This window comes from Notechis scutatus, chromosome 9 (genome assembly GCF_049901735.1).
Source record: "Notechis scutatus isolate UNSWTSFEM ecotype Mainland chromosome 9, rNotScu1.2, whole genome shotgun sequence".
Lineage (NCBI taxonomy): Eukaryota > Metazoa > Chordata > Lepidosauria > Squamata > Elapidae > Notechis > Notechis scutatus.
This window is the reverse complement of record NC_142017.1, coordinates 19,646,407-19,661,672: the sequence shown is the minus strand read 5'-3', so window position 1 is coordinate 19,661,672 and position 15,266 is coordinate 19,646,407. Positions and strand designations below refer to the sequence as shown.

Here is a 15,266-nt window from a genome sequence, read left to right as displayed (position 1 = left end):
ACAATGGCTGTATTGTTGCACGTGCTTAACAACCATTACAAAAAAAAGAGTCATAAAATCTAGTACGGTCATGTGGTGACTCACTTAAGAACTAGGCTGTTAGTTTGAGCTCCGAACTTGGCAATTTTGGTTACAAACATTTCATCACCGTTTGAGGAGACATCGTCAGTCGATTATGAGTTGTGCTTGTCAGACAAGCACAACTCAAAATGCACTGACGGTGTCTCCTCGAACGGTGATGAAACGTTTGCACCCAAATCGCCAAGCTCGGAGCTCAAACCAACAGTCCAACTACCAACCTGAACTACTAATATTCAAACACATTTCAGTCACCTAACAACTGCCACAATTTAGAATCCTAATTCCATGCTTAATGATGACTGTAAATAGAGGATTACCTGTCACTGTAATCAGACAAAGACCTAACAGATGCATTGACACAACAACCTGAATTGAGGAATGTGTTGCGGTTTATCAGGGTGTGTAAACCCAGCTTGTGGAGTTAGGTTTTGATTCCATATGATGTGTTGAGCAACCAGGTTGAAAGGGTTGTGTGAGAGGCTCAACAATACCCAATGACCTCCAGAACTGAAGTAAGGATCTCAACCTCAGTTACCCTATTAGATAAAAGTGATGATGATGATGACTTCTTTAGTTTAGAATATTAACTTAAGCAACTACACGCTTTGTCCCCTTTGCAAAGGTGTGGTGGTCAACTCTCACAATTCCTGGCTGTTGCTAAGAATTCTGGGACTTGAAGTCAATCTCTTTGGGCCAGAACATCTCTCTGGGTTCTGAAGGAGCATCCCATTGGTTCAGAACCAAGAAAGAACCACTGAAACTTTCACCCCACCTAGAGATGCTCATGCAGCCATCGTGAGACACTCTAAAGCCAGGAACCCAGATTTACCTTCCAGTCCGGTGGGAGCTGGGCGCCAAATCCCAAGGCAGGAAACATTTTGTCTCTGCAAAAGAATCAAGAAGAAACAGAACAAATATGAGAGGCCCCGTGAGGAAATGTCCTTTGCCAATCCTGCCTTCTCCCATCTTTAACATCTCAAAGCAAACTGCTCCCCATTTGGGGCCGATGTGCAAAATCCTTCCGCTCAATTGTGATAGCAACCACCGAGTAAGTTCTGTTTGCAAACCACTTCTGAGAAACGCTCCAAGTGGCCCCTTTGTGCCTCCGAAGTTGATGTTCAAAATAGGACACTTGGTATGTGAAGCAGAGGTGGTCTTCAGCAGGTTCTGGCCAGTTCTGGAGAACTGGTAGCGGAAATTTTGAGTCGTTTGGAGAACTGGCAAATCCCACCTCTGACTGGAGATTTTACGGTATCCTTCCCCTGCCACACCCACCAAGCCACGCCCACAGAACCGGTAGTAAAATAAATTGAATCCCACCACTGGTCCAAATATAATCCCAGGCTTGAAGAGAGGGGAGGTGAAGGGAGGGGAGAGGAGAGGAGAGGAGAGGAAAAGAAAGGAGAAGGAAGGAAGGAAAAAAGAAAGGAAGGAAGGAGAAAGGGAAAAGAAGAGAAGGAATTATGCTTTTTCTATTAAAAACAGACAGGTTGAGTGAATGAATTATTTCATTGATTGATGAAATATTTTTACCACTGTCAGGTTGCATTCCCAGGGAGATTGTGAAAAGAATAAAACAACGCCAATGTAAATGCACACACACAGAGGTGGTATTCAGCAGGTTCTGACCAGTTCTGGAGAACAGTAGTGGAAATTTTGAGTAGTTGGGAGAACTGGCACATCCCACCTCTGAGTGGCCCCGCCAACCCCATCTCTTCTCTGCCTCCCATCGAGTCCCAGCTGATTAGCTGAGTCTTCTTTGGTTGCCCTGCCCAGGAGAACAGAGCTGGAAAGCAGGTTAGTGGGGTGGGGAAAAATGGGGATTTTGCAGTATCCTTCCCCTGCCATGCCCACCAAGCCACACCCACCAAGCATGCCACGCCCACAGAACCGGTAGTTAAAAAATTTGAATCCCACCACGGTGTGTGACCTCTTGTGTACCACTCACGTGTCATAGTCTTGGATAATTTGCCCGACTGCCCAGATGGCTGAAAGGTATTCGTTGGTCCCCATGGGGTTAATGTAGTGCAAAGATGTCGGATCCCGAGGATTTCCATTGGATGCTGTGAAGTCAATTCCAACCTGCATGGAAAGATGGCAAACAGACCTGAAGTTGCTCTGGGGGAAAAGGAGAGGCTGGCTGAGAGATTCAGCTTTGCTCCAGCAGGGGGCGGGGGGTGGACTAGAAGTCCTCCGAGGCCCCTTCCAACTTTTCTTATTCTGTATTCTGTAAAATGAGAAACAGCACTTTCTTCTCCTTTGACCAGAAAGTCTCGCCTGTTGGAATTACATCTAAAAAGCAAGCTTTGATATTTACATCATAGCAGATGGAAGCAAATTAGGATCAGGACTGGTTAGCATTTGAATTGGAGTTCCAAAGGTTCTTTTTCAAGAGGCAAACTGGACTTTCTGGTTTTTCTTTGAAGACATTTCACTTCTCATCCCAGAAGCTTCCTCAGCTCTGTCTGGATGGTGAGGAATGGAATGATTTATATTCCTTGCAGACAGCTGGTCACTTGCATCCTTTTACAGGGTCTTTGAGGCCACTTGGAGGTTTATCTGTGTCCTCGGAGTCAACTGAGTAGTTATGGAGTAGTTACAGAGCTACTCAGGTGAGCCTGAGGACACAGACAAACCTCCAAGTGGCCTCAACGACCCTCTAAAAGGACGCAAATGACCAGCTGTCTGCAAGGAATATAAATCCTTCCATTCCCCACCATCCAGTCAGAGCTGAAGAAACTTCTTGGATGAGAATTGAAAGGTTTTCAAAGAAAAAAGACAGAAAGTCCAGTTTGCCTCTTGAAAAAAGCACCTTTGGAACAACCATGGCCCAGAGGACTGAGAATCTCCATAAATATTTGAATGAGAGATGACCAGGAAGGGTCAGAGCTGCAGGTAAGTTTAGAAGCATCCTGTGGAAAAAAAAAAAACATGCTACTGAAGCCAAGGAATCCACAAAGAAATCAAGTGTTCCTTGAAGGTAGCTTTACACGAAATCCTTGAGTTATGACTGGTAAATGGGATCGGAACTTCCATCACTAAGCCATGCAGTCATTAAGTGAGCCACGCCCAATTTTTGCTATGGTTGTTAAGTGAACCACGCAGTTGTTAAGCAAATCCAGCTGCCTCCGTTGATTTTGCTTGTCCTTGGAAAGATCACAAAGATCACACTTGGTCCCAGGATACTCCAACCATTGTCACTAAATGCGAGTTGCCATGGGCTCAAATTTTGATCCTGTGAATGCGGGTATGCTGTGACCGTTGCAATTGTGAGGACCCAGTGATATTTCCCTTTTTTTTAGTTGTAACTTTGAATGGTCGCTTAAAAAATCACTGTTAAGTTGAGGACTGTCTGCTTGCAGATGTGACAGGAAAGCTGTCAGGGATCAAAAGTGAGGAAGAGGATCTCCCACAGCGATCCCTTCACCCTCTAAATGGCTGCTCACCCCTGATCCAAACCAATTTCTTAATGTCTTCTACGCTCACCAGATTTAAGCCCAAACTAAGGGTGTCCATCATGGCTGGCTGGAGAATTCTAGGAGTTGGAAGTCCATGAGTCTTAAAAGTTGGCAAAGTTGGACATCCCTATTCTAAAACTTCCCCAAATAATCTATTCTAGAAATACAAAGAAATTTCCTGACAGTGAGAACAATTAACCAGTGGAACGACTTGCCACCAGAAGTTGTGGGTCTTTTATCACTGGAGGCTTTTAAGAAGAGATTGGACAGCCATTTGTCCAGCATGGTGGAGGGTCTCCTGCTTGAGAAGTGGGTTGGGCTAGATGACCTCCAAGGTCCCTTCCATCTCTGCTATTCTGTATTCTTACTTGATTTCAGTTTCGGAGAGATGCCAAGGTCCTGGTTTTGCCATTTCATCTGCCCTGAAATGGTGTCATTATGCAACAGTTCATGCTGCGCGAAGAACACGCTTGTGCCCATTCCCGTTTCTATGGCAATACTTCCTCCCTTTTCCTGTGTGTCTCCTTAAGTCAACACAACAAATCAAAACTGAAGCCCCACATTTGTGCACAGCGCTTCAAAACTCCTGCAGGCTGCACCTCGAAAAGATTAGTTTGGCACAAGGGGCTGGAAGGCCAAAATTCATAGCTTTCTCGGGATACCAAGCCAGCTGCCTGTGGGAAGAGAGAGTAAAATCCTCTATTGCACACAGAAGATTTGAACAGAATAGAGCTGGAAGGGATCTTAGAGGTCTTCTAGTCCAGCCCCCTGCTCAAGCAGGTGACCCTATACCATTTCATACAAATGGCTGTCCAGTCTCTTCTTAAAAACCTCCAGTGATGAAGCACCCACAACTTTTGAAGGCAAGATGTTCCACTGGTTAATTGTCCTCCCTGTTCAGCAGTTTCTCCTTCATTCCAGGTTGCTTCTCTCCTTGATTAATTTCCATCCATTGTTTCTTGTCCTGCCCTCTTATTATTGGAAAATAAATTGACCCCTCTTCTTTGTGGCAGCCCCTCAAGTACTGGAATGCTGCTATCATGTCTCCCCTAGTCCTTCTTTTCACTAGACTTAGCCAAACCCAAACCCTGCCCCCATTTTTCATATGTTTTAGTCTCTAGGCCTTTAATCATCCTAGTTGCTCTTCTCTGCACTTTTTCCAAAGTCTCAACATCTTTTTTGTAATGTGCTGACCAAAACTGGGCGCAGTATTCCCCGTGAGGCTTTACTAAGGCTTAGTAAAATGGTATTAATACTTCACAGGATTTTGATACTGTGCCTCTGTTTATACAACCAAGGATTGGTTTGGCCTTTTTGGCTCGTGCCGCAAACTGCTGGCTCACATTGACAAATTTTCCAGTGGAAAGAGCTTTGAAGTTTTAATTACGAATGTTATTAAAATTAGAGCAAGATCAGGCCAGTGGATCTTCTATGAAGCGTCTTGAGATTCTTTACCTAATACAGATTGTGTTTTCCTATTCGTTTTAGTCCAAAAAAGCAATCACTTGAACATACCAATGTTGAATAACATTGAGCTAAGGTGGCGCAGTGGTTAGAGTGCAGTACTGCAGGCTACTTCTGCCATCTGCCTGCAATTTGGCAGTTTGAACCTCACTCTGCCTTCCATCCTTGCGAGGTGGGTAAAATGAGGACCCAGATTGTTGAGGCAAGAGGCTGACACTCTATGAACCACTTAGAGAACCTGTAAAGCACCATGAAGTGGTATACAAGTCAAGTGCTATTGCTATTCCTTCCTTCCTTCCTTCCTTCCTTCCTTCCTTCCTTCCTTCCTTCCTTCCTTCCTTCCTTCCTTCCTTGTTGGTACAATAGTTAGAATGCAGTATTGCAAGCTCTGCCCACAGCCATCAGTTCGAATCTCACCAGGCTCAAGATTGACTCAGCCCTCCATCCTTCCAAGGTGGGTAAAATGGGGACCCAGATTGTTGGGGCAAGAGGCTGACTCTGTAAACCACTTAGAGAGGGCTGGAAAGTGATATGTAAGTCTAAGTGCTATTGCTATACAGGTAATCCTTGACTTACAATCATTTATTTAGCAATCATTTGAAGATACAATGGCATTGGAAAAACATGAAATCATCGAGTCATTCATTCATTCATTGACCATTTCTGGAGACAATGCCTGGCAGAGGGTGTGGGTTATTGTTGTTTTTTATGATGGCATCAACAACTGCTTTGAAGCTATAAAAGGCAAAGGGTTCAAGGGAGGAAGCCTTCTGGTTCAAGCCAGGGAGATGCATCTTATAGCTGCATCTTTGGAGATAACTCTTCAAGTCCATTTGGAAGCACCAGGAAGCTTTCTGTAAAACCCAGCAGAATTGAAATCAGCAAGAAACACGTGGATACTGTAATGCAAGGATGAAAGACCATGTTTCCCTCAAGTCAAGCCTGACCCTTTATGACTGTTGTTAGGAATATAAGTCACCTAACAGGTATTTGGGTTAGAAATATATAAACCAGGATAAACATTTTCGTACTATGTCTTTAAGAGATTGCAAAAACTGCAGTTGGGTGTGGTTTTTCAAAGGGCTATAAGATGGAGCCAGAAACCTGGGTTGTTTTAGTCTTAGTCTGAGTCTCAGAAGAGAGTGTGAGCGTATCTCTGTTTCCTTCTGTTGGAAAGTGTTGCCGTTCCTCCATTTTTCCTAATTGACTGCTATTTCTGGATTTAATGTAAGTCTGTTACTGAACTGTTTTTGACACTGGACTTTGATATTTGGATTATCCCTGGATTGAAAAACTGACTGATTTACCTGTGAATGATTTTGGATTGTTTGTTTGGACTTTGCTTAACGTTTCTGAAAGTAAAAACCTACATTTACTGTACAGTGTATCTGTGTGCTGTATGTGTATTATTCAAACACTTCTCTCAAATACGTCTCCCTGTATGCGCTCATTCTCCTAACGGGGAATTACCTCAACAACTGTAATGGCATATTAACCTTGGGGGAACGGAGCGAAGTGATGCTGCCTAGGGAACAGTAAGGTAAGAGGCGGAATAACCCAGAGCTCCATAATGGGCAAGGCAAGAGGCTCGGAAGCAACCTTCCCTAGTTTCTTGAGCTGTTAAAAGAGAGGGGGGAGAATTGTACTTTTAAAACTAGCAAGATTCTCTAAAAACTAGTTTTACAACAAAGTAGAATTTGTTTATATGGCTGTGTTTCCTGTTGGGTCTACTTGATAAGGCAGCCAATGATATACAGCCATGATGGTATGGATATTGTTTGGTCGTCCTATCTTGATGGATGAATTTTCATTTTAATTCTTATCTGTAGCCCTGACATTCCTTGGTAGCTGTCAGGCACAAGAAACCAGGAAGCAGGATATGTTGTGGTCCACAGAATCAGAAAGTGGGCCAGTCCTGGAGGAACATGGGCCAGTCCTAGAGTCTGGGGAGGGCTTCGATGAGGGATCTCTGTCCAACACAGAAATGGGGCCAGGGACATCTGAAAGTTATGTGTTGACTCTGGAGCCTCCAAAATCTGACGGCGAGGCAGAGGAACAGGGGGAGCCTGTTCTCAGTGGCGCACAGAGCTGCCAGAAGGCAAGAACAGTTAAGACAAAAGGGGTGACTCAGGAATAAGGCTTGGAGATGATTGGCCCTCCCATAAGACATAAAGGAGGAGCAAAGTGCAGGAAGCAACTTTGTTCATTGATCAGTTTAAACTCTGAAGCTCCGTGTTGACTGTGCTCCATTTGGCCTTGTACAGCTAATTGGCAATTTAGTCGCTGGCAGCATTTCAAGGGAGATAAAGGTGGGTGCTTATCAGCCTTATCCTGAAGGATTGTGGCAGACTTCTTTTGGACTATTCATAAACTGTTTGGGACTCACTGCGGGCTGTGAATGCATATAATTCACAGCTGTTGAAATAAAAACAAGGGTTTGGGGACTAAGCATGTGATTGTTACTGTCTCAGGAAGCCTTGGTCAGAACAGGATAGAGTTCAAAAGAGTTCAATAATTCCATGCAACCTATGTAAAAGAACCCGATCAAGGCGAATTGACGCTAGATATGAGTCAACAGATTTCAAGGGGGTTAGCAGTTAGGTCTCTTTCGGGGGCATAGGGACTCCAAACTAATGATGCATTTGACCCTACCATCAGGCTCAGCCTGGTCATCTCCTACAGTAGCTTCCCATTCAAATATTGACCAGACCATGCTTAGCTTCTAAGTTCAAATAAGATCCACCAAAAATTAAGGAATAAAAATGAGAAAACCAAGTCTAGCACAGATACTATGCCCATTTTCCACCATCAATGATTCTCAAAGCCATGGGAATTGTTTAACTGGGGTCCACAGCCCCCTCAAGCTGCCAGTCCTGGATGTAAATAATTTAAAGGGTATCTCTTTCCCCAAATGGTTGAACTAATAGTAATATCACTGTATTATAATAATATTAAATGTTATTATATTACAATAAGTATTAGAATAGAATTCTTTATTGGCCAAGTGTTATTTGACACACAAGGAATTTGTCTCTGATGCATAAGCTCACAGCGTACATTTAAACAGAAAGTAATAGGTCATAGATTATAATATAGATTATAATAATATAGCATAGCATAGCGTAACAATAATGATGTGTGTGTGTGTGTGTGTGTATACACACACACACACGATTGGCTTCTAGGTGCTCACTAAGAAAGGATTTTTCAAAATGACCATCAGAGCATTAGTATTTCCTATATTATTATTATTAACACGCTCTGATGCTAAGGAGTTCTACTCCCCCTCCCCACCTGAAAAGAAATCTCTTTCAAATGCAAAACACAAGCAGAGGAGAGGAGTTCCAGTTCCAGTTTCAGTTTCACAGCAGCAAGCAGCTTTAGTACAAAACAGTTGAGCTAAGCCACGCCCAGGCTCCTTGCTGTCTCCTTGCTCACACAGCAAATACTGTTTCAGTTTCCAAACAGCCCTCAACTCTCTTACACACTGACAGGATGCTAGCCAGATGAATACCAATGGATGCTGGTAGGCAGAGGCAGAATTCCCCCCCCCTTATTTTCCTCCCCCAAAATTAAGCCTGATCACAAAATTTCATAGCAAAGCATGGGTATCAAGCTAGTTTATTAATAAAATTATATATATATACACACACATATACATATACATGTGTGTGTGTGTGTGTGTATGAATGTATATATGTATATATGTATATATGTATATATATCATACTATACTACATTACATTATATTATAATTAATTATGATTAATCCCAACGTCCTCCCTCCTACTGCCTGCTACCTCATATAGAGGGATACAGTGAGAGATTAATTCAGCAGTAACTTAACCTTTCTTTGCTTCAATATTGGGACTCCTGAGTCCACCCGATAGGTTCTCCCCTCCAAGTTGAACCCAAATCCTGGTTTGGTCAAGGAAACTGGGCCAAACTTTTTGGGGACACAACGTCCCAAATTAATCAAGAGTGAAAATGTTTGAAAGGAAATTAGGATGTTCTGCCTTAGGCAGCATCACCCTTTATCTACTTGGATGTGCCTAATTGGAACATAATTCTTTGTTTGCTCAAGTAACAAGGTTACCAAGGAAACGTGCATAAGAAATCGTAACAGGAATGGTCAGTGTGTTTGGGCCAAAGCAAATTCAGCCTGGTTGTGGATTCCTAGGTCTAATAAAATGAATGCATAGATGTGCTGGGTTGCTCTCCTTAAATCCCAGGGACTGGATTGATGTCATTGAGGATTTTTTGAACTTCAGAAGACAACCACAATCCGAATGGCAACGGATGGATTCCACACCCTCAATAGGATGACTTTGAGATTTATAATTCCCACTTATGCAACGGTGGATCAAAATAATCTTTGTGCATCCGATTTACCTACAGTTCCCAATCTGATCGACTGGAACAGTACTGTGAGAAAACCCGATGCAGGTATCACCCAAAGTTACTGGATGTAGAAGCTACAACTAGTCCAGAATTGAGAATTTGGAGAGCCACGTGGCACAGTCATATAATGCTTCTACTCGATGAGCTGCACTGGCACCTTGTAGTGGCGATGTGGAAGCCCATGGTTACTTCTGGTTTCTCCTTCATATTAAGAGAAGTCTAGAAGTTTAGAATTGTGATGACCCAGGGTGGGATACAAAATAAACACAGTCACAAAAAAAACAGGTGAAGCCCCTTTTATTCCTTCACTTTGCTTCCAAGCTCCAAATATCCTTGCCTGGAGACAAAAAACTCCCACACGAGCAGTTGCCAGAAGAGGAAATGCCGTTTAAATAATAAAGAGTAAAAAAATAACACAAACCAGGCAAGATAAGGGCTGGAGGACATCCACAGATAACAGAAGACACACTGGGAAGGACGCCAAACTCAGAGAGGAACCATAAACTAGAGATATTCCATGCTTTGTTTCTAGCGTTCACCCATATGCATGTCCGTCCCCTTATTCAGTTGTCACAGCTGCAGCCCATGAAGGGGATCAAGGCCCTTTCCTTCCCCGTAGACCACACCACTCACGTTTCTCCCTTATCCGCTCCTCCCTGCGTGCCCTAGGATGAAGAGGGGATGGGCCTGGGTCTTCCTCGGAATGCCCAGCCGGCCTGTGCCCTTCCCCAGCCTCCTCCACAACCTCCGGAGCCACACCTCCACTCCCTGTCGGCTGATCCTCCTCTCCCTCAGAGTTGGTCTCCACCGGGGGGGCATGACAAGACTTCATTCTGAACTAGCTTTCCTTAATTTTTATTTCAGGTTATCCTCTACTTACAACCATTCAGTTAGTGACTTTTCAAAGTTATGAAAGTTGCTCACATTTTTCACACAAGCATTGCAACATCTCCAGTCATGTGATCAAAATGAAGGTGTTTGACAACTGACTCATATTTATGACGGTTGTAGCATCCCAGGGTCACGTGATTCCTTTTTGCAACCTTCTGACAAGCAAAGCCAATGGGAAAGCAATTCACTTAATAACTGACTTAACAACTACAGTGACCCACTTAACAACTGTTGACCTTTAGGACCTTTAGAACGGTTGTAAAATGAGAAAAACTCACGAAACAGCTGTCTTGCTTAACAACAAAAATTCAAGGACTGTGGTTGCAATTCAAGGACTGTCCATTTTGTTGCTTTGGTTTTAAAAGATACAGTGAGGGAGCTGCATCTCACAAATCGTAACCTACATCATTTCTAATCTTCAACAGAAACATTGCTTTGCGTTATTTTTATTTTTATTTTGCATTTCTATCCTGCCTCCATTGCAGGCAGGAACTCCTGCAATTGGGAGAAATCCACAATCTGAAATGCCACAAAGAAGAGGGGATCGGGATATTCTCCAAAGCACCGGAAGGCAGGACAAGAAACAACGGTTGGAACTAATCAAGGAGAGAAGCAACCTGGAATTAAGGAAAAACTTCTTAACAATGAGGACAATTAACCCGCGGAAGAGCTGGCCGCCAGAAGTTGTGGGCGCTCCATCACTGGAGGTTTTTAAAAAGAGACGGGACAATTACTTGTCTGAAATGATATAGGTTCTCCTGCTTGAGCAGGGGGCTAGACTAGAAGACCTCTAAGGTCCCTTCCAACTCTGTTACTATGTACAAGTAGCATTCAACTTAACGAGCACAAATTAAGCCCAAAATTTCTATTGCTAAACAAGAAAGTTGTTAAGTGAGTTTTGCCGCCATTTTAGGTCCTTGCTTACCATAGCTTTTAAGGGAGTCACTGAAGTTCTTAAGTTAGTAACCCCGTCGTTAAGTGAATCTGGCTTCCCCACTGACTTTGCTTGTCAGAGGGTTGCAAAAGGGGATCACATGACCCAAAAATACTTGCAACCATCATAAATACGAATCACACTTGATCATGGAGATGCTGCAACGGTCATTAAGTGTGAAAAATGACCGTTAAGTCCCTTTTTATCAGGGACCTTGGAACTTTGATTGGTCACTAAATGAACTGTTGTAAGCCGAGGACCTCCTGTGCAGCATGGAAGGTCCCCTCCTGGATCTTTTGCGATGCATCCCCTTGTCGCTATTGCTCATCCTCCCAATGCGTTGCTAAGTGGGTGGCAAACTTCTTGTTGGGGTTTTGTCGAACCTGGGAGCAGTGCGCACCCTATAATTTTGTGGGCCACGGTGGGGCATATTTCTGCTCAGGAAACAAGCCGTTTTCCAACTTCCAGGCGTGAAGTGATGCTTTAATTAATGCTGAGATTTAACCCAAAGGCCACAACAGTGATTATGTTGTTAGCGTTCATGGGGAAAAAAAATCACCAAGATCCTTACCGTAAACATTAATTGGCAGCCTCCAAGGATGTAATCCAGGAAGGAGTAATCTCGGGTGATCTGAAAGATGAGGGGGAAGATTTGAAAGGAGGGGAGAAAGAAAAGGAGAAACAGAGCAAGTTAATGCAAAAAAGCAAGCTTATTTCACAAAATACTCATTTATTCTACCAAATTAATTCAGTGCTTCTCAACGTTGGCAATTTTAAGACTGTGGGGATTTCAACTCTCAGAATTCCCCAGCCAGGAATTGACTTCAACTCCCAGAATTCCCCAGCATGGCCAGCAGGGGAATTCTGGGAGTTGAAGTCCACATATCTTAGAGTTGCCAAAGTTGAGAAACAGCCTTCTAGTTGGAATCTCCTGGCAGCCATCACATTTCCAAAAACTGTGGCTGGATTTACACCATACATTTACCATTTAAACCAAGGAAAATAAAGCCACAGCAGTTGTGCAATATGATATCGAGACAGTACATCGTGGTTTCAAGTCGTAACTTGGTTCACAGGGGTTGCCTGGGAATGTTACGGTCCTCTGCATCCCAAGCCACTTAACCGTTGTTTTTAACTTCAGCCTAGAACATTGTGTGTACTCAGCTGTGCAGCATATCAAAAGGAGCAGATTGGAGGGGTGTGTGTTTGTGTATGAGACATTGCTAGCAAGGTTGCTGTTTTGTGTCAACAAAGGTCTTTGTCTTGCAAACATTCTCCTCTATTCTCTTTGACATGTTTGTCCGAGAAATCTCGTGATGTTTGAAGCATTCAGTGTTACTAAGTATGGCAGTGTTTTCCCAACTTTGACAACTGTAGGATGAGTAGACTTCCATTCCCAGAATTCCCCCATCTTCATGGGACCATAGGGAGGCTGAGGACTGTAATGGGAAAGTTTGCACACCATGGTAGCCTGTGATGACCCAAAGGGGCGTGGCACAAAAGCAACACAGTCAAATAAGCAAGAAGAGTCCCTTTATTATCTCCAACTTTTCCCCCAATGTCCAGGTTACCTTCAGCTGGAGAAAAACTCTCCCAGGAACAGCCTTTAACTGTAGAAAATTCAGTCCAAAACAAGGTACATACAGACTGTAACTAAAAATCCAAACAAACCACACTGCAGTAATTAACTTGACAGGGCAGGAAAAGGAATTGCAACCTTGAAAGTACAGCCAAACACACACAGTTGGAAAGACTCCAGGAACATAGATAAGCCTTGACGATACCAGATAATTCACGATTTGCTCCCAACAAGTTGCTGTGCGCAACTTCCCTTTTTAAACACTGTGTTCCCAACTGCAGCTAATGAAGGGAATCAGGGCCCTTTCCTCTCCCATAAGCCATGCAACCCAAGTTGCTCCCTTCTCCGTTCCTCCCTGCGTGCCCTAGGATGAAGAGGGGGTGGGCCTGGGTCTTCCTCCGAATTCTCTCTCCCTTGCTCTACCTCTTCCCTACTCTGCCCAGCCAGACTGTGCCCTTCCCCAGTTTCTTCCACAGCCAAAGGAGCCGCACTCCCATTCCCTGTCAGCAGCTCAGCCTCCCCCTCCGAATCAGATTCGGACAGGGGCATGACATAGCCTAAGCTCAAATGGGACTAGATGCAGAAACCCTGTATTGGCATGTTGTGCAAATTAGGCCAATACATGAAGCTTAAATAGGCTTTATATGTAGCTCTCAACTTAGGCCCATTATAGACAACAGATGTAAACAATTGTAAAGAAGATCATCACATCATAAGACCCCAATTTATTTATTTTTTTGCAGAGGTTTTAAGTGAATGCCATGGTTGTTAAACACATGGGCAAGTTGTTGATGAATTGATACGTACATGGTTTGTTAAGCTCATTGATCACTATGGGGCTCCTTTGCTGAAAACTTTAAATGCAGAGGTGCTTTTTCAAAAGGCAGCTGGACTTTCTTGGTTTTTTTTAAACTTTTAAAGATGTTTCACTTCTCATCCAAGAAGCTTGTTGGAGTAGAAGCAAAACGTCCATAGACATTCTGTAAATGGAGACCTTTAGCAAAAACATCACAGTCACACGTCCATGGGCAAATGGCCGTAAATGCTGACCAGTTGATGAGCAGTGGAAATGTGGTCACATGACCTGGGAGGAGCAGGTGATGGAACTTTGGAACTAGATTTTAAGTAACAGAATAACAAAGTTGGAAATGGACCTTGGAGGTCTTCTAGTCCAACCCCTTGCTCAAGCAGGAGACCCTATACCATTTCAGACAAATGGTTGTCCTATCTCTTCTTAAAAAACCCCAACCAATGGAGCACCTACAACTTATCATCTTTTGAGGAGGTCCATCTTAACTTCGAATGGTTGCTACCTGACTGGAGGTAAAGTCAAAGTCTTCTAGCATATATTTTGGGTGCAGCATGTTACATGCATCCAGCAATTGTGTTTCATTCATTCTATTGGGGTTTTTATACATTGTGTGAATCCAGGACATAGCACAGAATCAATGTGGAGCAGGGATCAAATCTGGACCATTAGACTCTGCTGCTCCGGGCTGTTTTAGCTCATTTACTCACTCCTCTGAATTGAGTAAGAGGGCGGGAAGTGAAGAAAGCGATAGACAAGACATGATGTATGTAGACGCATCGGTGTTCAGTCTGAATGTAAATGCAAAATGAGAGCCAGAAAGAAGTACAGGTAGCGTGGACTTAAGAGTCATACATTTAGTGTCCGTTCAAAGTTACAACAGCACTGTCAAAAAAAAAATCACATACGACCATTTTTCACACTTGCGACCATTTGCAACATCATGTGTCATGTGATCAAAATTTGGATGCCTGGCAACTGGTATGTATTTATGAAGGTTGCAGTGTCCTGGGATCAAGTGATCCACTTCTGGGACTCTCTTGCAAGCAGAGTCATTGGGGAAGCCAGATTCGCTGAACAACCTCGTTACTAAGTGAACAACTGCAGTAATTCATGGAACAACTTTGGCAAATAGGTCATAAAATAGGGCAAAGCTCACTTAAATGGACATTTTGGGCTCAACTGCGGCCATTTAGTCAAGGGCTAGCTGCAGCCTTCAAAGCAGGAGTCGAGAGGGACTAGAACCTTGGCCCCTTTGCAAAACCCTTGGCTGGCTTTAGAGCTGAGGGTGGCTCAGGGCCTGGATGGGGCAGCGATGCATCCTCCTCGCTGCCCATCTGACTACTCCAATTTGGTGGAATGACAGGTTAATCAGGCCTTGTGTTTGTCTTCATCCTGGCTTGTCAGAGTTTGGCATTTAAAAAAAAAATTATTTCATTTGTCCCAGAGTTGAGACCCTGCCCTCCTGATGATTAGATGCCATTCTGGCAAATCTCGGTATTATGTCAGTAATTATGATTTTAATGCAAATCCGAAAGCAGTTTTAGCAGTTCTAATCCATCAAACGGAAAAGCAAAGGTCTTGTGAGTCTGAAGGAATAGTGAATCACTCAAGAGGGCTTCTATTTCAGAACCGGAGAAGATGTTAATT

At 43.5% G+C, this 15,266-nt stretch overlaps 3 protein-coding genes across 4 annotated transcripts in view; 1 reads left to right on the top strand and 2 right to left on the bottom strand.

The window, feature by feature from the left end:
• Positions 1-1,724, top strand: part of PSME3IP1 (proteasome activator subunit 3 interacting protein 1) — a 37,219-nt gene extending 35,495 nt beyond the window's left edge. The window contains exon 7 of the mRNA XM_087971742.1: positions 1,624-1,724. Coding sequence (XP_087827868.1) covers positions 1,624-1,709 — 86 coding nt within the window. The 3' untranslated portion in view covers positions 1,710-1,724. The remainder of the gene's footprint in view (positions 1-1,623) is intronic.
• CPNE2 (copine 2) overlaps positions 1-15,266 on the bottom strand; it is a 129,955-nt gene that overhangs the window by 12,719 nt on the left and 101,970 nt on the right. For both annotated transcript variants that reach the window (XM_087971720.1, XM_026680123.2), the window contains 3 exons: positions 11,801-11,860; positions 2,030-2,163; positions 911-965 (listed from right to left, as the gene is read on the bottom strand). In XM_087971720.1, coding sequence (XP_087827846.1) covers positions 911-965; positions 2,030-2,163; positions 11,801-11,860 — 249 coding nt within the window. The remainder of the gene's footprint in view (positions 1-910; positions 966-2,029; positions 2,164-11,800; positions 11,861-15,266) is intronic.
• RSPRY1 (ring finger and SPRY domain containing 1) overlaps positions 1-15,266 on the bottom strand; it is a 169,999-nt gene that overhangs the window by 67,734 nt on the left and 86,999 nt on the right. The gene's annotated exons all lie outside the window — the stretch shown is intronic.